At 41.9% G+C, this 25,377-nt stretch overlaps 2 protein-coding genes across 4 annotated transcripts; one reads left to right on the top strand and one right to left on the bottom strand.

Moving 5' to 3' along the window:
* The first annotated feature begins 2,664 nt into the window (after positions 1-2,664).
* kcng4b (potassium voltage-gated channel, subfamily G, member 4b) lies at positions 2,665-7,790 on the top strand. Of its 3 annotated transcripts, none has more exons than XM_052063952.1 (3): positions 2,665-3,095; positions 4,806-5,613; positions 6,416-7,790. In XM_052063952.1, exons 1-3 carry the CDS (start codon positions 3,082-3,084, stop codon positions 7,253-7,255), a joined length of 1,662 nt encoding a protein of 553 aa, XP_051919912.1. In that variant the 5' UTR covers positions 2,665-3,081; the 3' UTR covers positions 7,256-7,790. The 3 variants fall into 3 exon arrangements, with proteins under 3 accessions (XP_051919912.1, XP_051919911.1, XP_051919913.1); XM_052063951.1 differs by having other exon boundaries at positions 4,776-5,613; XM_052063953.1 differs by having other exon boundaries at positions 2,666-3,095; positions 4,802-5,613.
* A 13,613-nt stretch (positions 7,791-21,403) lies between these two features.
* On the bottom strand, positions 21,404-25,117 carry gabarapl2 (GABA(A) receptor-associated protein like 2). The gene is made up of 4 exons (XM_052064057.1): positions 24,897-25,117; positions 23,724-23,779; positions 23,436-23,608; positions 21,404-21,883 (listed from the first exon to the last, which is right to left on the bottom strand). The coding sequence occupies exons 1-4, from the start codon at positions 24,928-24,930 to the stop codon at positions 21,793-21,795; spliced, it is 354 nt and encodes a 117-aa protein (XP_051920017.1). The 5' UTR covers positions 24,931-25,117; the 3' UTR covers positions 21,404-21,792.
* Between the last annotated feature and the right edge of the window lie 260 nt (positions 25,118-25,377).

Below are 25,377 nucleotides of genomic sequence, written 5' to 3'. Positions count from 1 at the left end.
ATCAACCAAAAGGGTCAGAGGTTGTTTTATGACAATCTAACACTTCTTTCAGTGCAGATACAATGATCTCTACTTGACTGTGGGGCATTATCGGGAGGATCATGTTTGATTCACCTAAAACTGGATGTGTGGACTTACATTTACATATTTAACATTCTGATCACATAACACTGCTGTACTACTAAAATGATCAAAGATAACCATAAATAGAAATTCATGAAGGAAGCATGTAGTATTTTGAATTATCATATTCAATTAAATAGGTAGGCTGTAATGTGGTATGATTCACTTGCGGTTAGCACCTCCACCTAACAGTTCTGAAGGGTGGGAGTTTGAATCAGGGCTCTGGCTTTCCTTTGTGGAGTGCTTGTGCATGTTTACCTTCTGGGCTGGCATGGGTCTTGTTAAGGAATTATTCCGCTAGAAGTAGTAGTAGAACATTGTTAATGAATTTCATATTGCTATGAAAACTATTGACACTAGTCTCTCTCCTGAACATCTGCTGAAGTAGTTAAAACAAAGAGTGTAGGGTGAAGTTGGGGTCCTAATTCCCCTTGAGTGATTAACAGCCCCCTGGCCGTCTTCTTTTGCGTCCCCCACATCGTAAAAGTCCCTGAAGGCTGTCAAGTGCCTTCGAAGAGGAAACCTAATCTCAAGATTTGTGGACCTACAGATATTCTCTGTACTTTGTCAAAATGCCAAGATCGAACTTTGCTTGACTTTCTTTGTTTCAGATTTTTACATAAGGGGAAGGACTGCCCGCCCCTAATTAACATAATTCACATACTATGCCTATATGTACGTGTGACTGAAGTTGCTCGGGGCTTCCTGATGAAATCTGAGACTCACAGGAGCCCGAATCGATTCGTGTTGCGTTGCGATAAACTGAAGAAAAGACTACGTGGTGTTGGGTCTTCTTCCACCTTATAGAGAGATAAAAGAATCTGTACCAAGGAAGGGCCAAGAGCAAATTGACAGCCCCCATTCCTCAACAGTCTTCTTTGGTCAGGATTCCTTCCATTTTCCCAAAACATGCATGTTAGGTTGAAGGAAGACTAACTCATCATACCTCAGGGGCCACACTGAGGAAAATCTCTTCCCAAGTGTGTCGGACCATTTTCTAATCTGCTTTTCCTCACAAGGGTCACGGGGTGTGCTGGAGCATATTCCAGCTGTCTTCGGGTAGTAGGCGGGGCATTCCAGCGCCCCCCCCCCCCCACCCTCAACAGGGCATACGGTGTCGAAAACAGGGTTCGTACATTATGGTTCTTATTTGTTTTAAATGGAGTGTTCAACAAGTGTTTTTTTTTTACAATAAATATGATATTTAGGCAATTTATGGATACGAACAAACATGCCAATAAAGTCATTGCCATTTCTTATAGTAATACAGAATGTGTAGTTTGCCACCAAATCGAATGTCATCTTCACGGCAGCTGATGTCCTGATTAGATACTGTATGGAGCAAAACAACCTACACCTTGTAAATCAAGCATGCAAATCGCGCCAATGCGAATGTGTGTGTGTGTGTGTGTGTGTGTGTGTGTGTGTGTGTGTGTGTGTGTGTGTGTGTGTCAGATAGACATACGGGAAGAGAGACTCTGCTTTATCTTCCTTCCTTGATATAATCCTGTCTGAGTTTGGATATCTCCTGCGCAAACTTTGTCAGTCTGGCTTTGATGCTGGATTTCAGCACTGTCGAGTGCTGAAATGGATGATTTATAAATGGTCAACAGGCTTTTACTTTTCTGCTTTCAAGATACTTAACTTGCTTTCATTGTCTTGTGACTCCACTAATGATGAACTGGGTTGTGGTCACTTGGGGTTTAGGATTTTTCTCTTCCCCAAACTGGCAAAAACGTTTTTTTTGGTAGCAGGGATGCCTCTATGTTAAGAGGCACCACGTCAGAGCATAATTACTCTTTCAAATCGAATGTGATGAAATCAAATGTTTTAATAATTACAGGGAAGACATGTTAGTAACATCACAATTTTAAAACATATTGAATCAGTTACATTAAGGTACTGTATGTCATCAAAAGGGAGGGCAAGGTGGGAAAAGCAATTTAGAGGGTGCTCCAGAACTATTCGGTTAAAAATCACTTGAACCATAGCTTACATTTACAACAAGAATTTACAGTATATGTAAGTCGAGGGTTTCGTTGTTTCTAGTGGATAGCTCTTCTTCACGAACGACAAAATGAGAGATGCAATCTTTCAATGCAGTTTATTAAAAGGGAGGAAAAGACGCCTGCATCGTAGCACGTTCGCGAACACAACTCCCGTAACAAAAAATCACTTCCTGCTTATCTTACTTTAACAGCCAATCACAACCTATCAATATAAAAACGTCTGAGCAATCATTAAACAATAGAATATAATTTAGGAATGCTTAACATGAAATAATATGATGCTCAAACATAAAATGATTATTAATAATACAGTATAACATAAGCCTACATATACATCAGGTAAATGTTTGTTGTTGTGTTTTGTGTGGATCATTTGGAATTCAAGAAGGCACAAAAACTATCCTCCAATTCTGTCATAACTAACTCAGTGGCATCCGAATTGAAACAAAGACGAGTATTTGTATTGATCAATCTTCCATCGCCGGTCTTTTTGTTTTTTCCTTCTCTTCAGTGTGCGTGAAGAGCGAGCTGGTGCAAGCGGAGAGGGGAGTGGGGGACGGTCCTGCTATCAAGCGCAGATGAAAATACAGCAGCAGGTTTGAGGAGGACACCTAATCGTATTTCGTCCCTCCGTGCAAGCACAGACGACGAACCGCTGAAGCGGGAACACGACGCGGCAGATGAAATGCGTTCGCTTGATATCAAAGCTGGCGGGTGCAATCTTTGGAGCAGACGTCCACCATGGAAACTTCAGAAACCGTTTAGAAACAGTCGGGGATTGTTACCATCACAACGGCGGGATTTCTAACAAACTGTTAGTGTTTGACTAAACCGGCACAAACACACCAGCAATTTAGTCTTCGTGGGCGAGATGCGTGTTTGTTTGAGCAACAGCTTGGAAAATGTGCTGGAAGCTGAAGAGAAATGTTCCTGAATTTACACAGACCACATGCGCCCTCTGAGGTGAGTAAACAGAATTTATTCCTTTATCTAACCCCATCAACCTCTCCCCCCCCCCCCCCCACCGAATTTTTAATTTGTATTACTGTGTTTGTATTAATTTCTCCACCATTTACTTAATACCTCACTATTTTATCTCTTTTACGACCTGAATGTGCTTTCTCCTCGTTTGTCAGTAATAATGATATGCCATCCTACAAATGTTGTGTAGGCCCACTAATTAAGGGCCTTCACCAGTTGGATGAGGTACTTGAAGGATGTTAGTGTTAAAAAAAAAACATCTTTCCAATTCGGTGCAATGCAATGCCATTATTTTATTTCCTAGAGAACAATAATGCGCTTCATAAGAATTTGAGTACAAATCGTTGTTTTTGTGAGTTAAAAAAAAGTCTTTGATTGCGATGGCCATCAATGTCAGTTTAACGAGTACATGAGATTTGTATTTCCAGTGTTTAACGGCAACTCGGGAAAGTGCACAATAGAGAGTGGTTTGAATAACAACACCTACCGTCATAAAGCCTTCCTTCTGCTCCATGGCAAAATCATGTAGAACAGTCTGTTCTGTTTGTTTAATCCACACACAAGGGAAATGTTGTATGGACAACAATGAAAATGTACATTGCAACATTTGTGTGCTCAGGAAAGAATCGAGTAGGCATTAAAGTGTTACTGTGACCAGTGGAGAGACAATGCTCCCATAGCGCAAATTATGAATGGCAAGTCGTAAAAATATCACATTGTTCAAGAGTAGCAGTTGGTGCGCCTGGACATGGTATTGGCCGACCATTTTAGTTGTTTTTGAAGGTCAGGGTCTGCCTGTGAAACTTGGAAAGACATTCGAAGAAACAAAAGGGTCCAGTTTTTACTTGTTTTGGAAATGTGGCTTTTATTTTCGAATAAATCCTCCTCCATTTTCAAAAAACGAGTGTGGGATCTATCGAGTGTGGGGTTTATCCCACATTACATGTCCTTGAGGGTCAATGTACACTCTGGACTGATCATAAGTCAGTAACAGGGATGAGGGAAAAAAAAGGCCAAGTACTATGACATTTGTTTTTGTTTACCGTATTGGCCCAAATATAAGATGGTGTTTTTTGCATTGAAATAAGACTGAAAAAGTGGGGGTCGTTTTATATTCGGGTCTAGACGTTATACCAATTTACGACGCTAGATATCATTGAAGCGAATGCTGAACTTGACTGCCCAGGCCAAAGTGAACCCCTGTCATGAAGAATAAAAATAAAAAATAGCAGTGTGAAAGAAAAGAAAAGATAATAATAGAGGAGAAAACTGAAAATTGAGAAACATAGCGACAATCTGGAGAAAAGTAGGTCGAAGATCGGCCAGGTTAACCGGCAGCTAAGGAGAAGTTATGATGCAATTTACATTTCAAAAACCAGAAGCCATTCATTTACAAATGTGATTGCACTTTCGTTTACATATTTAAATGTTCAGATATTGAGATTTGGATGAGGCAAAATAACATGCTTTTTCTCTCAAATATATTGTTATAATCATTTGTTTCAAATGTACTGTAATTCTTTTCTGTATAAAAATTAATTTGGTGTTCAAAAAGTCTTTTTTCAAACTTGAGTCTTGAAAAAGAGGGGGTCGTCTTATAATCAGGGCCATCTTATATTCGGGCCAATACGGTATTTATTTATCTGTTTATTATCATTTCAGCTGTCGGCTTCTTTGTGTTTGTTCAGTCAGACCCCCCTACAGATACTTCTTCAGTCCCACCTCTTACAGTGAAGACAGAATGCCGATTATCAGCAATGCCAATCACGACTTCAGCACCTACTCGACGAGCAGCGACGACAGTAGCCTCGACCGCTTCTTCACGGAGATCCCCGAGACGGAGACAATCAAGGGGGTGTACTTCCAGCGGGCCCAGCTATTACGTGAGCCCAAGGCCTCACATGTGGTCGATCACACCCTTCAAGTCCTCATCAATGTTGGGGGTAATCGCTACACCTTCCCCTGGAGCACATTGGAGCAATTCCCTCAAAGTCGCCTGGGACGCCTGCGCTTCTGCACCACCCCCGAGGAGATCGCACACCTCTGTGATGACTATGATGAGACACGCAAGGAATATTTCTTTGACCGCAACCCCACAGCTTTCCGGGTCATTCTCAATTTCCTTGCAGCGGGCAAATTGCGTCTGCTCAGGGAATTGTGCGCCGTATCTCTGCATGACGAGCTCGACTACTGGGGTGTCGACCCAGGTCACATGGAGCGGTGCTGCCGTCGTCGCATGATCACCCGCGTGGAGGAGGTGGCCGAGCGAGAGCGCAAAGAAGAGGAATGGAGACGGAAGAGGATAAAGCTGAAGAAAAACGCGGCAGAAGTGGAGAGAGGCCACTGCAAGCTGATCTGGATGCTGCGGGAAGTGGTGGAAAACCCTCATTCGGGGTTGGCAGGAAAGATATTTGCTTGCCTCTCTGTCATTATGGTGCTGGTCACGGTGGTCAGCCTGTGTATCAGCACCATGCCAGACCTTCGAGACGAAGAGACGAGGGTGTGTATGAAACATCACACTGGCATTGACGTTTCATGTAGTTTCACTTAATATTGATGTGGTGCGGCAGTGAGAAAAAGCAGCATACTGCCACGAAAGATAGTCAAACTTGCATACAGTTATCCACTAATGAAAATAATAACGGGGTGGAGTTTGTATGTTCTCCCATGCCTGTGTGTGTAATAATAATAATAAAAATAGTAATAATAATAATAATAATAAAGATAATTGCCTACAGTTACTTAAAACGATATTATTAACAATGTTTTCCTGACGTAAGACTCGCCGAGTGATATTTTGATACCAGGGGTCACAGACTTCTGTCCTCTCGCGACCCAATCCACAATGTTTTAGAAATTTCCCTACTGCAAGAAACCTGATTCAATTGATTAGCTCAACATAAGCAAGCTCCGCAGCAGCATGATAACAATTCGGATCATTTGAACCAAGTGTACGCGTGTGTGTGTATATATTTTAAACCCACATTGAGTTATTTTTAACTCCACCATATTAATGGTGTCATTTAAGACCAGAATTCCCTTGCAATTTAATGTACTAGGTTCCAAGTCAACACGAAGGTGGTTTTGGACAAGCAGCTTGTCTGATTGAAGCGTGACGTGACAAAGTGACATTGCCCTCCTCGCCCTTCATGCAAGAAAATGTATTTTTAATGGTCTGTATGAAATGGGATCAATCTAGTCTGAAAAAGAAAGAGAAGAAATAAACATTGTTATTTTCGATTTCTCAGTGCGCCCATAACTGATAGTTGTGCTCATCCGGTGGAACCTTTTGTGTCTTGCAGGGCGAGTGTTCCCAGAAGTGTCACAGCATGTTTGTGGTGGAGTCCATTTGTGTAGCCTGGTTCACTTTTGAATTTGTGCTGCGATTTATAAATGCCCAGAGTAAGCTGGCCTTTGCTCGTGGTCCCCTCAACATCATTGACGCCGTCGCCATCCTGCCATACTACGTGTCGCTGGCGGTGGATGTCAGAGATGAGACCCAGGACGAAATGGTCATGGGTGCCGGCAGAGGCTACTTGGACAAACTGAGTCTCATTCTCCGCTTGCTGCGCGCGCTGCGCATCCTTTACGTTATGCGGCTTGCTCGTCACTCCCTGGGTTTACAAACACTGGGCCTGACGATGCAGCGCAGCATGAGGGAGTTTGGCCTACTGCTGCTATTTGTCTGCGTGGCCGTGACTCTCTTTTCACCATTGGTCCATCTTGCAGAAAGCGAACTGGCGCCGTATGCCGCTACCCATCCGCAAAACAGCTTCAGCAGCATCCCGGCGACTTACTGGTGGGCAATCATCTCTATGACAACTGTTGGTTATGGAGACATGGTCCCCCGCAGCTTCCCCGGACAGATGGTGGCACTGACTAGTATCCTGAGTGGAATACTCATCATGGCCTTCCCCGCCACTTCCATCTTCCATACCTTCTCCCGCTCCTATCAGGAGCTGAAGCAGGAGTATGAACGGCTTTGGAAGGAAGAGAGAGGAGAAGAAATAGCAGCAGAATCAGAAGAGATGTGCTCCAAGGTTGAGTTGACCTCAATTGAGCTCACATCTCTATCTCGATTAGACAATTTGGAACTCGTAGAGAGAGAGGATCGTTCTGCTCTTCCGACGACAGTTTTCTAACAGAACAGTCACCTTGGAAATGTATGCACGGGGGAAAAAAAACATTCTGTTGACAGCTTCACTGCCAAGCTGGTGTTTGGACAATTCATTCTTCTTTCTTTCACTTCCCTTGTGAACAACTATAGATGAGTTGGACTGGAGAAGAGTGAACAACACAAGAGTAGATCAACAAGCAACCAGTGTCACTTCTTGAATTATGATTGAATTAAATGTATGCCATTTTTTGGGGGGGTGGGGTTGGGGGGGTCTGATAAAATCGCTGCTTTGTCATCTTATAGTATGTCTTGTGCGGCAGCCTGTAGTTGCCTATTGCTTTCGGAACAATGAAATCATGTGTACACCCGAAATTTAGGAGTATCATGTTGATGTTTGGTAAAGTGTGTTTGTGAGGTTGTGCACACTATGAAAACAGATGTCTCGGTCGTACGTCTCTTAATCTATGAAAGACCTATTTAGGATTGGATTCAACCTTTTTAAAAACTTTTCACCATTCATAAAGACATTTTAATCAACTGCATGTGGATGTGGAAGAACGTATAGATATTTATATTATATTTATATATATTATAGATTTTTATATTATATATTTCATCCCCTGAGATGCTTTGCCAGCCCTTGACTGCAGCCACCTTTACATGCTGCTTTTTTGGTGATCTTTCAAGGTTCCATCTTTGTGGGAAACTTGCATTGATATTTTAGATTTTTACAAGTGACCTTTGGCCTCTACAATTACAAGAGTTCCTCAAATTGTTGGCCATTACCTTCCACACATTTATGTGTACAGCAAATTACTGCTCGGGTAACGTCGGCCCAAGTGTCCAATGGGATTGCTGCATATGCATTTTCACGTGTTCAACTCCCCCAGGAGAAGGATGTTGTGCATCACAGGAAAAGGACTACACTGGTTGCCCTGAGTCAAGAAATTGAAAATGCATGCGCTGCAATCCCACTGGACAAATTGCCGTGGTACGATGAGATGGAAACCCTGAAACAAAGATAAATAGCAATTCCATCAGAGAGCGAGTGAACTTTTTCGAATTTGATTCGACCTAATGTTGACATGGAAGTGCTGCAGGCACAAAGTCGACCAGCTCGAGGCAGTGATATTTCACACTACCTTGCTTCTCTATACAGTATATTGCATTGAGTAGGAACTCCTGCGAATGTCAATTTTTTTAAGGAGTTAAATATTTGTCCACCAGAAACTGTAAATATGTCACAAAATTGGCATTACGGGTATACCTGTTATTACATCACAGGTATACCCGTCACGGGAGTTACGTTCCAGACTACAACTGCAATAAGTGAAATCCGTGATATAGAAATACCCTTTTAAAATACTTCCGGGGCATTTATTTATAGAATTGATGGAAAGTAATTAATATTAAGCTCTTTCAACAGTACAAACACATTCAAATGATATATTGAATGTCATCACAAACACGGATATTTGATAAACAGCGTTACTGTGTACCAGTACAGTATGTACATAACTAATCATGCCCAAAGATGTCCATTAGAAAATGAACCGACAAATGTCACTCTGTGTTGGCGTGAAAAGCACGAAGGAAGACCAATAATCATGAGCAAAACACAAGGCTGAGCTAAAACGCTTCCTGCTTTCATTACCGGTACTTTTTTTTTATTTATTGTACCGTCATACAAAATAGTGTGCCGCCATTTAGTGGACAACAGTGGAAGTTCCGCCAAAATAAACGAGAGGCAGAACAAAGTACTGTACACCATATTTCATTTTCTTCTTTAATTTTTGTGCTGTTGGAGGTGACTCAACTGGGTGGTGGTGTTTTTTCGTGACCTCTATTTGACCAGCTGATTAGCAGCTCGACATGCCTATATGGCGTGACACAGCGTGGCACATTTTTGATACTTGTCGTATGATTTGGATCGTGAGCTGTTTCTCTTCCCATAACTGTGATGCACGTTGACAGATTTCAGAAAATGAAAGACTTTTCAGATGTTCTTTACTGGTGGCAAAGCAAGATCTGGGGTTTCTGTTTTGGGACATTCCCAGTGGTTTGCATATAGTTTCACCCCTCTATACAGTACCGGTATTTACATTCATTTAGACATTGTGATTGTGGGGTTTGACAATGATAAGCCCATCTTCCCCAGGTTATTGTTTTCCTTCTGTTGATATGTTCAGTGTCATTTATCAAGGAAAGCGCTCTCCTTCACCTGCTGGACTTCAGTTGTCTGTTCTGTGAGCTACTGCGATAAGCAACCCAAGACATTTTGAATGTAAGAGAATCGAATAAGTCAGACAATTTCAATATACCTGTACTTGTATTACCAACAAAGTTCTGTTGAGTTGATTTCTTTCTCTAAGTGAGTTGAATGCAGATTGAATGTACGCAAAATATGTTCAATATGAAAGCAAACGATCAAGACTGAAGCCACACTGCACGTTTTGCAGCTCTTGTCGTATTGAGGTGTTAGAAGTTGAAATTGACATAAGAACTCATGTTTTGTTTGAGCAAATAAACTGCAGAGAACATTTTCTCACATCTAATTTGAACTGTGCCAAAAAAGACTTGTTTTGTAGTAAGATGATTACATACTCATTCGAGGTGAATTGGAAACCGATTATCGAGATTAATAGTGATCATAAATGATAATAAATCAATCCCCAAATCAAGGCCTTTGATACAATGACTCAGGCGCTTTCAAACAAGAAAATTCTTTTGACGCATATTGAATTGAATACTAAATCTTTGATCGGGTATGAACCTTGCACAGTTACACCCAATATTAATTTTCAGAAACGGCATCGTACTCTGGCATATGTGATCATGATAAATTGACTCCATGTTTGTCACCCTTAAACTGCGGATGTATGGATTTTTATGGACCGGTATTTCAAAAACATTTGCATGCATCGCATTTGCACAATGAAATGAAGAAAAACATGGTATCATCTTTTTTTCTCATGCAACATTAAAGATGACTTTCACCATTTGTGTCTTTTTTTATTTTTTAATAATTGTCATCATAACAACATTTGTTGTTTTCAACTGTGTTTAGTTTTTCGGTGCAGATGGACTGATTCAAACTTCTTATTCACACTGTGGTGCTGGCATCTTTTTTCCTTACTCCAACCAGAAAAAAAAAGGAAACAGTGAAAAGTCCAGCAATCATTTTGTTCTTTTTCTCTCCCACTGCTTTAGCTCCAACCTGCACAGCCTGCTGTTCTGTCGAAAACGTGAAGCAAGTGGACTGAAACAAGCTGTCTGCCTCCTTTGAAGAATGGACAAGTGATGAATGAGCTGACATGATTGATGAGGATCTGAACCCAGACCAGTCCCCAGACCTCTGACCTAACGGGGGCGCATGAATTGCATGGGGGGGGGGGGGGGGGGAATTATTATTAATACCCTACAGGCAACACTTAAATTGTTAAATATATCCGATGCTACCATACTCTATGATGCATAACCATAGGGGGAAAAATATATACCGTATATATACTGTATATATATACACACACACACACACAAATACACACACACACGCACACACACACACAGAGACACACACACACACACCCGTGAGTATATTGATGACTCAGCCGTGACAAAGTGAATCAATTTGTGAATATGCCTCATTCACTTGCTCCTAGCTGATGTATCAAGCCAGGACTCATTGGATGAATACCAAACCAATACTTTCGATTGTATTACCGGTACTCCGTTTTACAGATACCTGTGATGGCTAATATGATTGTCACATCTAATATGGGTTGACATATCACTTTGAATGTGAAAAAATGGTGGCGGAGGACGCCAAAAAGCAGGCAGGAGGGAGGGAGGAGCAGGGTGAACTTGACAAAATGTAGTCATAAAACACTAAGAAAACTAAATCCAAAACAAAGAAAGTCCTGAAAACAACAAGAATCCAATGATGACTAGTAGGTCTGCCGCTGTAGGAGGAGCCCTATACAGAGTCACCTGTTGTCCCAAACAGATCAATCATGACAGCTATTGCCATAAGGCCATCAAATGAACAAAATCACACAAGCACTTCTTTATATTTTTAATGCCTTAGTTATCAACAATTCGCCATTCATATTTCACAACACAAAAATATAGTGACAATGATGAAATAAAAATGAAAATTACATTTAAAAAAGAAGTTTATTCTTTCCTCAAGTGGGGGGCACTAGTGTCTTGGTGCACGGGCACTAGCCAACTGTGGCTTCTGCTTTCTGAAATAAGCAGATCACATTGCAAACAATTAATTCCTCTCTTTCAGGTATTCCTATACCATGAGACAGTGTCCGACGTTTTTGATAGTTGATGCAGTGTGATTTCGATCACAAACTGTTTTTCTTCTCTTTATTGTGATTTATTTGGACGGAATCAGATTCCAGAACATGAAAGACTTTTTCGACCCTGTTCTGTGGCAAAGTCAGATCTGGATTTTCCATTTTTGAACATTACCGTCGGTTTGCATTTCTGTTTGAAACTATATGTAACAAGCAAGATTTTGAAATGTGGGTGTCCAGGCACTTATATAATTAAAGCAGTAATTACAAATTAATAACGACATACAAAATACATACACAGCATGTACAACATGGGGACTTTAAAGTTCAAAACACAAAAAGACATAACACAGTGTAAGGAATTATATTAAGAAAAAAATCCACAAATAATAATAGTCATAACTCAGGAAAGAATCATCTTAAAGCTTGAGAGGCAAGTGATTTTACATACAGGAACTTTCTCCTCATACCATTTCAACATACCGGTTGTTTTTACACCTGGTCTGATTGAAAGGTGTAGGTAGAAATGTCTTGTTGACAGCAACTGCCTCAAATCTTTGCAACAGTTTTACTGCCCAGTTCCAACTGTCTTTGAGGCAAAAACGTTTACCGCACACCGATGTGACTCTGAAACAACAAATAGGCTCATGATTTGATGCAAGCGGCCTGCTGAACTCTGCAGGTTTATATGAAAATCATTTTGATCCACTGACGTTCACGACAACGACTAGGGCCTTGAAGATGCACTGAAAAAAGTGGTTGAATTTAATGAATTTTATTGCATCAATTGATGGCATAAAATAAAATCACCTGTATCCAGATATATTTGGAAGTACATCCACTTAAAAAACGTACCTGGAACCAGATCCATTTATTTTGTGCAACCACTTGACAAAATAAAAATTGAGTAAATTCATCACACCATTTTTTTCAGTGTGCATTTTTAAACAACAAAGAATCTAATTATGAATGAAACACATTTTATGTGCATATACGAATATTAATGCATGCCTGTGTTGTAACATGAAGGTAGTTATTGTCTATATTTTTAACCCTCTCAGGGACAGCGGTTACTACAGTGGACAGCATATCATGTTATCAGGTTACAGGGTGCATGAAAAGGGTTAATATACAGTTCAACGCTGCACACATCCAAAGAAGTTGAAAACACACCCAAAAATTAATAAAGCCATCACAGAGAATCCTGACACCAAAATCACAAATCACTGCACTTTTACTTGTAAAAGTTTTTAATTTATGGTTGCGCTACCAAAGATTTGGAGGATAGTGTTTTTGTCTCAATACAGAAACTGAAATGTTTGCCTTGGACAAAAGTGAGTTTAAAGTTATGTTTAAGTTTCAAATTCATATTTTTTTTAAGCTTTCTAGACAGCTCCCGTCAGTGATCTCAATTAACCGTGACACTGAGGGCAGATGCTGTTTTCCTGATAACCTCTCGGCGTACCAAAATAATGCATCATGATGTGAAGCTGTTATGTCAAGGTCAATGCTTTAAACCGTCAAAATCATCGCATCACCAAAGACAAGCATCATATAAAAAAGTATCGATATAGAATTGGCTTAGCATATTATTGTTGACTGAATTCTGTAAATCAGGGGTGACTTTTTGGACCACAGATCTACTTTTCGATCACCTAACCTCCTGGGATCTACCCTTACCGGCGCGCACGCGCGGACACACACACACACACACACACGCACACACACACACACACACACACACACACACACACACACACGCACACGCACACGCACACGCACACACAAACACACACACACACACGCACACACACACACACGGGCACGCCATGATAAGAAACAGCCTGAAACTGAGGCATGCGACGCACTTTTGCAGCCTGTTAACTATCATAGCTCACACGTACCGCTTTAAAGTGCTTCCCTGGGCCCTCCTAGGTTCCTATTCTTTGCCCGTGCCCTCGGTGAATTGTACAAAAAAACAAACTCTGAATGAGAATAATGATGATAAAAGATAGAGCGCAACAGCTCTGATCACAAGCTGCAATTGCACACTGCTGAGCGCTCACAACCTCCGGTGACGTAATCACGTGCCACCGTAAATTCAAGATTTACCTGCTTTATTTTATTTTTAAAATATATTTTTTGTGAAAATCAGACTTTGTGAAAATGAGACTGATAGGATGATTAAGGTGCAGCGTACATCAAAACAAAAAATATATTTCTAACATGTACAAAGACATACAAATGGCTGTTTGTTTTCTCCTTGACACTCTTCGGATCTACGTGGGACCTATCTTAGATCTACCGGTAGATCGGGATTGACGTGATGGGCACCCCTGCTGTAAATATACTGAATGTTCCTATCGAAAAGGTGCAAGTGATCCAGTGTTGAACAATCCAATTCCAAACGTCTGATACTTACACGATTGCATTGTGTTTGCACCCAGTCGGTGTCATCGCCACGTGTCTCACCCTTTCCTTAGGGATTCGTATTAATGAGCTGTTTAGACAACATCTTTCCTTCAACAAGAACTCCTGGCTGACCAAGCCTGCAACCATATGCACACTTTGAAACAATCACAGTCACCGCAAAATGAATTGAGATGGGAACAAAAATCACAACTGACCTGCAGACACAAAACACACCAGCGTGAGGAGTGTGAGAGGGGCAAGTGTCTTCATAGTGGCAGCTGTGCCTCTGATCTTCTGGATAGTCTCCTGTGGGTGACCTTCGCTGACTTTCCTTTTTATGCAGCTGATATTGCTACTCTTTTTAAGGAAGAAGCTGCAGATTGCACTGACCATTTCCTTCTGCTTTAGCAGAAATATACACAATTCTCATAGGAGCTTGACAGAGAATAAAACAAAGCTTCCTGTATCACAGTCACAACAAAAAAAGAACCAGAAAGAAACATCAACAACTATGAGAAGCGTAGCGTAGTCAATTTTGGTGATAGGATACCTGACCAAATGGCCATTGTGCGTCTGTCAGCCTCTCTCCATGTTTTGAATTACACAATGTTCTTAATTGTTTCTCACTTTTGAATTCACACTTTGAGGAGAACACGTGAAAACAGTGATGGGCCCAGCAACTCTTACAAGACTGAAACCACATAATGGATGTCGCAGAGATCCTTTGACATGGTGGATATGTAAAATGTCCTTGACTGAGATGGGTGTGTTTGATGTACAGTAATGCAATAAAGAAGCAATAATGAGGAGGGGGGGGGGGGGCAGAGGTTGTGTTCCAATTACGGAGGGATCACACACTCCTCAGCCTCCCCGATAAGGTCTCTTCAGGGGTGCTGGAAAGGAGGATCCATTGGGAGCTCAAATCTCGGATTCAGGAGGAGCAATGTGGTCAGTCCGATTTGTATCTGGTGAGATTTGGATTACGCCAAGGCTGCCCTTTTGTCACCGATTCTGCATGTAATTTTTATGGACAGAATTTCTAGGCGCAGCCGAGGCATTGAGGGGGTCCGGTTTGGTGGCCTTTTGCAGATGATGTGGCAATGTGGGCTTCTTCAAGCCGTGATCTCCAACACTCACTGGAGGGGTTTACAGCTGAGTGTGAAGCGGCTGAGATGAAAATCAGTACCTCCAAATCTGAGACAATGGTCCTCAGTCCAAACACGGTGGAGCGCCCTCTCAGGGTTTGAATCCTGCCCCAAATGAAGGAGTTCAAGTATTTTGTGCTCTTGTTCATGAGTAAAGGTAGGGTGCAGAATCTGCTATGAGGTCGACTCTTTATCTATCTGGTGTGGTGAAGAAGAATATGCTGAGTCAAAATGCCAAGCTCTGCGTTCTTAAGCCTCACCTATGGTCATGAGCTGCAGGTTGTGACCGAAAGAAAAAGATCCCGGACACAAGTCTGCAAAATGAGTTTCCTCTGCAGACTGTCTGAGCTCCCGTAGAAATAGGGGAGAAGCTCAGTCATTTTCGGAGGGACACAGAGTTGGTCCTCCACATTGAGAGGAGCCAGATGAGGCGGCTCAGGCATTTGATTAGGAGGTCAACTGCAGAAGGTCACTTCCGGGTTGAGTGAACGCTAGCATATCTGGCTGCCGCTGCTCACCCGCAGTTCTTCTTTTTTTTTGTGCGTTTTTTACGGTGTCCTATCGTCATGGGAGAAACCCTCATCTCTTGTTGCAATTCGTTGTGGTTTTGGATGGTCAGTCGTCGCACGGTTGTCCTCGGTCGCGCTGTCGCAGCGTCCTGTCTGTTCCGCTGTCGGAAAGGGCCCCGGGCCTTCTCCATCCCTCTGCACCCCGTTGTGAGGTTCGACGGGGCCTGTGTCTGGACCGTCCTGTCTCTCCTCCGTCTCCCCATGGGAGCGCTGCTGCGGTGCTCAATGGCGGGGCTTCTTGAGCTCCACTTCCGGTGGTCGGGCTCCGCGCCTGCGCTGCAGCGTTTCCCGGGCGTCGCTCCTCGTCCTTCCCGGAGGTGCATCCGCCGCGGATCTCGTCGGGGCTTCCACCTCGATGGCTCTAGGGGAGGGGTGGGCAAACTTTTTGGCTCGAGGGCCGCATTGACTTTTAAAATTTGACAGAAGGGCCAGGTCAGCACAAACTATGGTACATAAAAAAAAGAAAAACTGCATTTGTTGACAGTCCATATCAAACATCAACAGAATAAAAGCATGAATGTACTGTATTAATATACTTTTTTAAAAGACAACAGTGTTGTTGATGACCTATTTTAGCCTGTGCTTTGCTGCAGATGGGTTGTGATCAGACCAGTAGAAGTAGAGCAATACAGAGGTCCAAGGTGGTCGATAAGACCCCCCTCTCCCACCCCCGTGTTCCGCAACTTCAAGTCAATGCGCCACCTGGCGGTAAAATGTCTGTGTTAGAGGAATCTATGAGCTAAATTGTATCATGTTTAAAGTTTCATTTAATCTGGGCACATCTAAACGTTTGGGTGCATATCCAGCACCCCCAAATGGCAACACACAAAGGCACCGGCCATCACGTTAATACAGGTGGGCGACCACAGGGGAGAAGGCGAAACTTGGTCACAAAAGGGGAATGAATCATTCGGGAACAGCGGGTGAGCAACAAAAGACGAGGTGAGAACACACGTCGCGCCCAGGCGACATTGGCCATCCGCAAAGTCTGCAACATGTTGATTCAATGTAGATCAGACAGAAAAGGCGCCAATGTACTGGTGGTTCGAGGTTGAAAAACAGGTAATCAATCACTACTGAGGGGCCCGACCGGGGGTGCGTTATGCAAATATTGGGGCAGTGTTTTTCTTGTATTTTGCATATGTTACAATAAAATGTAGAACTCGCGGAGACGGGACTTTGAGTGTGATCGCGGAGCAACAACCGTCGTTTGCTCTCAGATGTCCGCTTCCGCCGATATTGAAGACAATTTTCCTGTCGTTTCTTTAACTTTGTCCGAGAAAATCTCCGACAGTCTGTCAGGCTGATGAATAAAAAATAACAACCACAATAATAATAATAATTAAATGATGTGAAGGAAAATTGTAAATAGTACTTCGATTTATCCATTTTGTGTTCATATTGCATTTAATTGAAAGATGTTTTTGTTGTTTTTTTCTCTTTCTTCTTTCTACATACATTCTTGCTGCTGGAGGCTGTAAATTTCCCCAGTGTGGGACGAATAAAGGATATCTTATCTTATCTTATTACAAGTCCAAATAAAATGAATGCAATCATTCACATCGAACCTTAATTGTGCACCAACCTTCGGTGGGCCGGATTAAAAAGAGCAACGGGCCGGATCTGGCCTGCGGGCCGTAGTTTGCCCACCTCTGCTCTAGGGGCATCGCCTCCTTTTGGTCGTCCTCCCGCCGGCCACGCGGCAGACAACGGCAGACAACGGTAGAAACGGCGGCCGATCCGCGGACCACGGCCTGGCTGGGTCGGCTCGTGCTCCTTGCGGCGGCAATGTTGCCGCCGTCAACTATTTGGAGTTGCTATATTCAGTTTAAATTCATCTCTTCTTTTATTATTTATAATTTGATCTGTGGTTTTATTTTCTTGTTTTGATTGTAAAGTGTCCTTGAGTGTTTTGAAAGGCGCTTATAAATGACATGCGTTATTATTATCAACTGGAGGCCTCCCTGGTTAGGTGTTCCAGGTATGACCCACGGGCAGGAGGACTCGGGGATGACCCCGAACACGTTGGTGAGACTATGACACCTAGCTGGCCTCTGGAAGAGTTGGAAGAAGCAGTGAATAATGGCTGGATAGATGCTAAATATCTATCCCTGATTCCATTTTCCGATCCACTTATCCTCACAAGGGTTACAGGGGGTGCTGGAGCCTATCCCAGCCGTCAGCAGTAGGCGCGGGACACCCTGAACCGGTTGCCAACCAGTCGCAGGGCACACAGAGACTAACAACCATCCGTGCTCATACTTTCACCAAGGGACAATCCAGAGTGCCAGTCTGCCATGCATTTTTTGGAATGTAAGATATCCTTTATTTGTCCCACACTGGGGAAAGGGATACAGCCTCCAGCAGCAAGAATGTGGGTAGAAGGAGGAAAGAAGAAAAAACAAACAAACAAAAAAAAATGTAGGAGGAAACTGGAGTACCTGGAGAAAACCCTCACAGGCACGGTGAGAACATGCAAACTCCACACAGAGAAGCCGGAGCTGGAATTGAACCCGGTACCTCTGCACTGTGAGGTCGACGCGCTAATGACTGGATCACTCTTTATTGATAAATAAATAGAGAAAGAGAGAGGTGTTGTATGAGTGGGAAAAAAAGAAGTCAGTAGCTAATTTATCTGATGTGTTTTAAGAAATATGAACTAGCAAACTGAAGTGGAAACCAAGTTATGAGGCAAAAATGTTTTCATCAAACGCCATCATGTAAGAGTTAGGGAAGTTTGATTCTGTCTTGCAAGTGAGAAGGGAAATGATGCGGAAGAAAAATTGTCTCAATTCTAACCAGTCAACTTCATTCATTACATTCAATCATTCACTTTTTCCAGGAATCCAGGTGATTATCATGGCCCAAAATTTATATTATGCTCTCAGTAGCATCCCTTCACGGTTATGGTGTATATCATAATATATAACTAAGGGTAAAAATATTTGTAACTTGGGCGGCCCGGTGGTGGACTGGTCAACACGTCGAGCTCACAGTGCAGAGGTGCGGGTTTGATTCCGGCTCCGGCCTTCCTGTGTGGAGTTTGCATGTTCTCGATGTGCCTGCTTGGGTTTTCTTCGGGTGCTCCAATTTCCTCCCACATTCCAAAACATACATGGCAGGTTGATTGGGCACTCCAAATTGTCCCAAGGTGTGATCGTGAGCACGAATGATTGTTTGTCTATGTGTGCCCCGCGATTGGCTCGCAACGCGATATTTAACCCGCTTGCTGGGAGAGGCTCCAGCACGCTCTCTGACCCTTGTGAGGATAAGTGGATCAGAAAATGGATGGATGGATATTTGTAACTAATGATAATTTGATAAATTAATTATTTCTGAATAAGTTTATTGCATACTCCTTTAGAGAAGCTCAATTTATAAAATAATTATGGATCACATTTACTGTGCAAATCACAAGTCGGAAATAAATTTTGACACATTTCTACAATGTGGCATTCATAGAAATTCTGATATTTTGACAGAAACATTTTTTAAAAATTGCAAACCATCACGGAAACAGATAACGGTTTTCAGTGTGATGCCACAAAGTTGTTAACCAACTCTTGTGATGTGTGAGCTTGGCTGAATGCGTGAGAAATCGTCAAGGACATTTGAATCATTCATTCATTAGAGATTGCAACGTAGATCTAGCCTGAGTTTATACGATAGTGTCAGTTGTTAATTGTGAATGTTTTTCTTTATTTAAAATGAGAATTCTCTCTTTTTGAATTCTCATTTATTCCATTAGCTTGTGGCATTGTAAAATGGTTTCACATGGTATTTGCATGTGGGTTTTTATTCAAAACATAAAAATGCAACTTTTCTACGTTTCTCTTTTTATCCAATTAAGTCATCATCACTTGTCAATTGAGCATAACAGTAATATTCAATAATATTACAGGTTTACGCTCAATAAATGTGAACTTGTCTTCATGAGCACATTCTAGAGTGCTTAAAAACTTGTGTTTGAGTATTGCCACACTAAAAGGGTCAATTAAAAAGTACAAACTCATGATTGATGTATGAAACCGTAATGTTGCCCTTCTGAATGAAAAAAATGAAAACACTGAAAATATGAACATGTAGCATGTTCCTCAAACCTTTCTCAGAATTTGAGAAATGAGAAATTCTATTGATTACCACGAAGAGACTGTTAATGAGAAGTCTGCAGTGCAGAAGGAAATGAAGGAAATGAAAAAGGGGAAGAGAAAGCTTCGTGTGACAGTTTTTTATCAAGCACTTGTAGTGGTGAAAGCAATCCATTCATTTCTTGTAGCCTAACGTTTGTCCTCAAGGGTGGCATGGGTAGATGGAACATATCCCGGCTGACCTTTGGCCAAAAGGTGGGATAGAACCTGGACTGGTCACCGGTGAGGTGGAGAACACAAATAAAAGTTGCGGAGACTTTGCGGCTTTCAGCTATTTTTCTCTTGGAAAGTGTCATCTCCCTTCCTGAAAAACATATTTTCCATTTCATAATTGTCCTCTAATATCTATCATGCAATGGTGATTCGATATTTTCCAAGAACGTGCAGGTAATTGGCCAGCCCACCATCCAAAGTGTGAAAATATGATGGAACTAGGCTACTTAAATATATGTCACAAGAAATAGAAACTATATGATGTTCCGAAGGGCGGCTGGTTAGCATGTCCGCCTAGCAGTGCAGACGCGCAGAGTTCGATTCCGGCTCCGGCCTTCCAGTGTAGATTTTGCATGTTCTTCCCGTGCCTGTGTGGGTTTTCTTCAGTGACTCCAGTTTTCTCCCACATTCCAAAAACATGAATGGCAGGCACTCTAAATTGTGTGAGGGTGCGCATGTGTGGATGTTCGTCTCTGTGTGCCCTGCGAATGGCTGGCAACCAGTCCAGTGTTCCGCGCCTACTGCTCGAAGACAGCAGGGATAAGCTCCAGTACCCCCTGCCACCCTTATGAGAATAAAGCAGATCCGAAAATGGATGGATGGATGATGTTACCGAGCTTTGCTTACGGAAAAAAATCTCCATCTGGTACCCCTGAATCCCTGGTCTCCTGCCTTAGTGCACCACCATTCATGTGAACTATGCTGCTTCACTAAATGCGGAAGTTGGTTGTGCATAGCAGCTAATTTCCCCCAACAAAATTGTGGTTGGTAAAAAAAGCCACAGTAGCCGCAGAGCAGAAAAGTAAACGTCATGTACTGTTTCGGACCGCATTTAATGTGTTATTTTGTACAGACTGAATGTAGTATACAGTGGTCACAGTGGAATGCAACTGTAAAAGATTGTTTTCTGCTTATATAAAGAAATATTATAAATATATACACACACGCGCGCGGTTAGGAAAATTTGTTTTTCAGGTGACATTTATATAAATGTGTACAGTATATACATACATACGTACATACACGCACACACAGTTAGGTATGTAAATGTATCACTCCACTACTACGGGCCAAACTTTACGCATGAAGGTATCCAATATTCACTTGAAGGCTTTGAGTGTCTCCTCCAGCCCACCTTTCTTCGGCCAGTACCTTTGTCTCTTATCACCGTGTGCGACACGTGAAGCATTTCAAGGAAGCTTCCTACAAGTAACTCCTACATTGCACTCACCTGTGTTTTCTCAGGTACTCCATCCAATAATTGATTATTGCTGCCAACAAATGATTCTCGCATATATTCTTCTTTTGCCAATTAAAGACTTTAAACTTTTGTGGTGATGAATCGTGCTTTTGGGTCAAAACTGACACGTGACACATGATTTATTTACCTCTTTTTATTGGTTAGGTCATCCAGCTACCTTACCTCCAAATATTTAAATTAAAATATTCCAATTTCATAAATATTGTTTTCAAAGACAAAAGTAAAACTAAATGCAAGCCATTCACACAAAAGGAGTTGGGAAGAAAAGAAAAGTAAAGTTACCGCACTGTAAGCAACTAAGTATATGTATCTTTGATGGACAGGTGCAACGTGGGTCACAAAAAAACAAAAGACACTGGCACACTTTTTTGATTTATCCTGGTGAGCAGGTAGTCCATCCTTCTGTGGTGTTTTCAATGGGGTTCCCAAGCCTTTCTCCAGAGGCCAAGTGGGGGCTATGATTAGATGTCAGCAGGTAAGGTCGGCTCATGATCATGGCTGCTTCTTTTACAAGCCGAAGGTGTTTTCGCCACTGTAAGCCACATATAAAAAGCCATCTTCGTCTTTCTCCTTTTCATACAGTTGTCCCATTGTGATGCTGAAACATGAAATGGACACATTTTCAGTATCGCCAGCTCCTCTGCTACATACGAAGCCTGTTCATTTTAACAGTTGCAATTACAAACTAAGGTTATTTGAGTTGGGAAGAAATACATTAATGAATTCAAATAAAGTAATTCCAGTTAAAAATATATATAAACTAAAATGCAACACATTTTTGTGAATGGAATTAAAAAAACAAAACTGCTACTAAAAAGAAAAACTAACTGAATCTTCAACTTGCATTTATAAAACTAAATGAAACATACTGTATGGCGCAAATGTTCTCTGCCATCTTTTTCAAATGAAGTTGTTACTGTGAAAAGTATCCATAATGTATTAACTAACCAAACAGCTCCTTTGGCTACCTCAAATTTGACATGTTCTCAAGAGTCAAACAAGAGAAGAAACAGTGTGAAGAAGTTACTGACATCTAACAGTAAGTAAGGATATTGCAACAGCTAGAATTGGGTTGCTTTTAGGGGGTAAGAAATTATCAATCATTGCTTCGGGTTCGTATTCGGGTCGGGCTTCTCTCTCTCTGACATTTTAATGTTGTTTTTGTTGGTTTCAAGGTCGTGAATTGTTTTGGCCACGAGAGGCCGCGGTTCGCATAAAAACAGAAGTCGCCTGATCACAACATGTACTGTACTAAACTCTTGCAATGACAATTCAAAGAACTCCTTCCAGTCTCTGTCGAGCATCCACCCGTCAGTGTTCGTCCATCTCACTGCTTCTCTCAAAGTGCCACGCTAGATTCTTAAGGACGTACTGCTGTTGTGGTTTACGGCCCAATTTTTTAACCCGTCAAAATGACGGACGGCCTTAAATTTTTCCCGTCCACTCTGAAAAAAATCCGTCAATGAAATTGTCGGTTCATGTAACCTCTTCAGAAACAGAAATACAACAGATGTAAATGTTTATACAGTCTTGTTTAACTCAGATTTCGTTTAAAAAGAGAGGCTGTTATCAGAAATCAACCCTGCTCCTCCCGAGTCCTCACAAATAAAATATGAAATCTCGGGTTTGCTTCGGGCTCGGGGCTGCAAATCAAGTTAAGTGATCGGGATCGGGCCGGGTCGGGCTTAAATATTTTTAGGACCGATCTTAGCTCTCGTTGCAACACAGTGTACCAGTCTGCGATCGGCTGGCAACCAGTTCATGGTATCCCCCGCCTACTGTCCGAAGACAGCTAGGATAGGTTCCAGCACGCCCCGTGACCCTAGTGAGGATAAAGCGGTTCGGAAAATGGATGGAATAATGGATTGACAGTGTACCAGTGAAACAATCTGTGGGATAAAAGTCATGTTAATTTTAAGGAAGCTATAGAACCCCCCTCCCCCATCTTATATGCTGTTTAAAAAAAAAACATTTTTGTTGATAGAAGAGCCATTAATGCTTAATCACTGTATCTGAGCTGACACCTTCAATTATTTTTCACAGCAGACTAGAAATAAACCTCACTCACACATCAAACGGTTGAGTTCAAATGTGATGCATAAACAAGTTGGGTCCAAGATACAAGATCTGTCAAATATTGTTGTTCTGACCTGGACTGGGGGACTGTCTTGTCCACAAACAGGAAGATGGCCTTCTCCGAAGGCAGCTGGATGCGTTTCCTGATGATCCACATGAACTGAGCCACTGTGATGTCAGAAGGGACCAGGTACTTCCTCTTGTCAATGTCCACTATCTGGGACCCAGACACTTTTTCCACAATCACCTATCATGCATTGCGCAGTTGGCAAACAGTCAGTGTTAAAACAAACAAACAAACAAAAAAAACAAGGCTCATAAAGGCAAAAAAAAAAAAAACAGTCGAGAAAGATTTCACTTACCGGGACCCTGTCAGGGTACTTGTTGCGGATTTTGGCAGATTCTATGCATCGATGTTCTGCAGCATAACAAGTAATATTTGCATTATTTTTAGAACTAAAGACGACTCGAAAACAGCTCAAGTTTGGTGAAATCAAGTTAAGACTATACTTAGCCATTGATTCAACAGACTCATGCATTTTTTTAACACATTTCCATGGTTGCGCTGAAGGGAAGCAGTCTTGCTTTGTACTTCGTAATAACATGGGTAAAAAGGGACACACACATATGTCTTCTGGCAGCTAACAGAAACAACTTTGTGTTGAAAATGTAATGTACTGAACCGTACTTTTTTTACGATAACACGGCTTTCCACTATGTAGTCTTCATCCAGCTGATTTTAAATAGCAGAATCCTATTCAATTATTCATCACATGGCTCCGCTCTCAACAAATTATTGTTTGTTGTTGTGATCGATGTAATGGTGCAAATGAAACTCTCTGTTGAGTATGCAAGTCGGCTTTCTTTTCGGCCACCGATCAGAGGCAATTATCATATAATTTAACAGTGACAGGAACTATGTACGTCACTTTCATGAAACAGAAGTTGTTATGCAAATTTCTAAAGGCCACCCCCTGTAGGCCTCTTCGGGATCTGCCAAAACAATAGTCTCCTCCATGCTTAAAACGCTTCGCTACAATTTCGAGTGGATGCCCACGGCTGACTGTTTTGGTCTACTCAAAGGCGAATCGAATATTTGATAAGCATTTGTCAATGGCGCAGAATCGAAGGCTTGAGAGTTTTGTGGCTCTTCGTGTCACCACCATTAGCCCAACAAGTGCAGTACTGAAATCGTCCTGTGCGTATGAACAAAGGCACGACGCTTTCGTCGCATACCTGCTCACAACACCATCATCCATCGGATTAAGTATAACTATATACAGTATACTATTTTTTGCGGCAGTATTCAAGGTGTTAGTCGTATTGAAGGTGTTAGCTAAAACCACGAAGCCTCCCAAGATAGTCAAGCCATTCGAGGACAAGGCCATCCGTCCATTACAACGGTTTATGAAATGTCACCCGACATAACATACCATTTGTACACTCTATGGAATGTATTTTCAATAGTCATCTGAATCATTTTAAAATAATATTTTCGTGCCATCATCATATTAACGCCATCTCCCCTCCCTTACCCAGAGAATGATCCTCTTTGAACATCCATTTCATGGTTGCCGTTTTCGGGCTCTCTCGGGTCGGTACAGATGATTACAAGAGTCACTCGAGGTTAGGTCTAAGAGTAAGCTATCGTTCAGTATTGTTTAAATTGCGATTCGAAATAGACGTAAAGCAGGTCCTCGGTTGTCTGTTTTAAGCCAACACTTCAGCAAAACAACAAACAAGCACCGCCCCCACGCTGTCAGCCAACCGGGAGCCGCCGTTAGCATGACGTCATCGCTGGATGATTTGATTCGGCTGTACTTCTTGGAAGACGGTAGCAAATGGGCGAATATCGCAAGCGTAGTCACCAAACAGTGAAGTTAAATGCGCATGTTTTCCCGTTGTAGTTACACTTTATATTTATCTACACATGTTCGTAATGCAACAAAATACGTTTGACATGAAATACATTTGTCATCAATCCCTACCTCTTTGGCACCAAGGAATTTTCTTACG

This window comes from Hippocampus zosterae, chromosome 4, assembly GCF_025434085.1.
Source record: "Hippocampus zosterae strain Florida chromosome 4, ASM2543408v3, whole genome shotgun sequence".
In the NCBI taxonomy this organism is placed as follows: Eukaryota; Metazoa; Chordata; class Actinopteri; order Syngnathiformes; family Syngnathidae; genus Hippocampus; species Hippocampus zosterae.
Note: the sequence above shows the minus strand (reverse complement) of the source record. Positions and strands in the feature narration are given on the sequence as shown.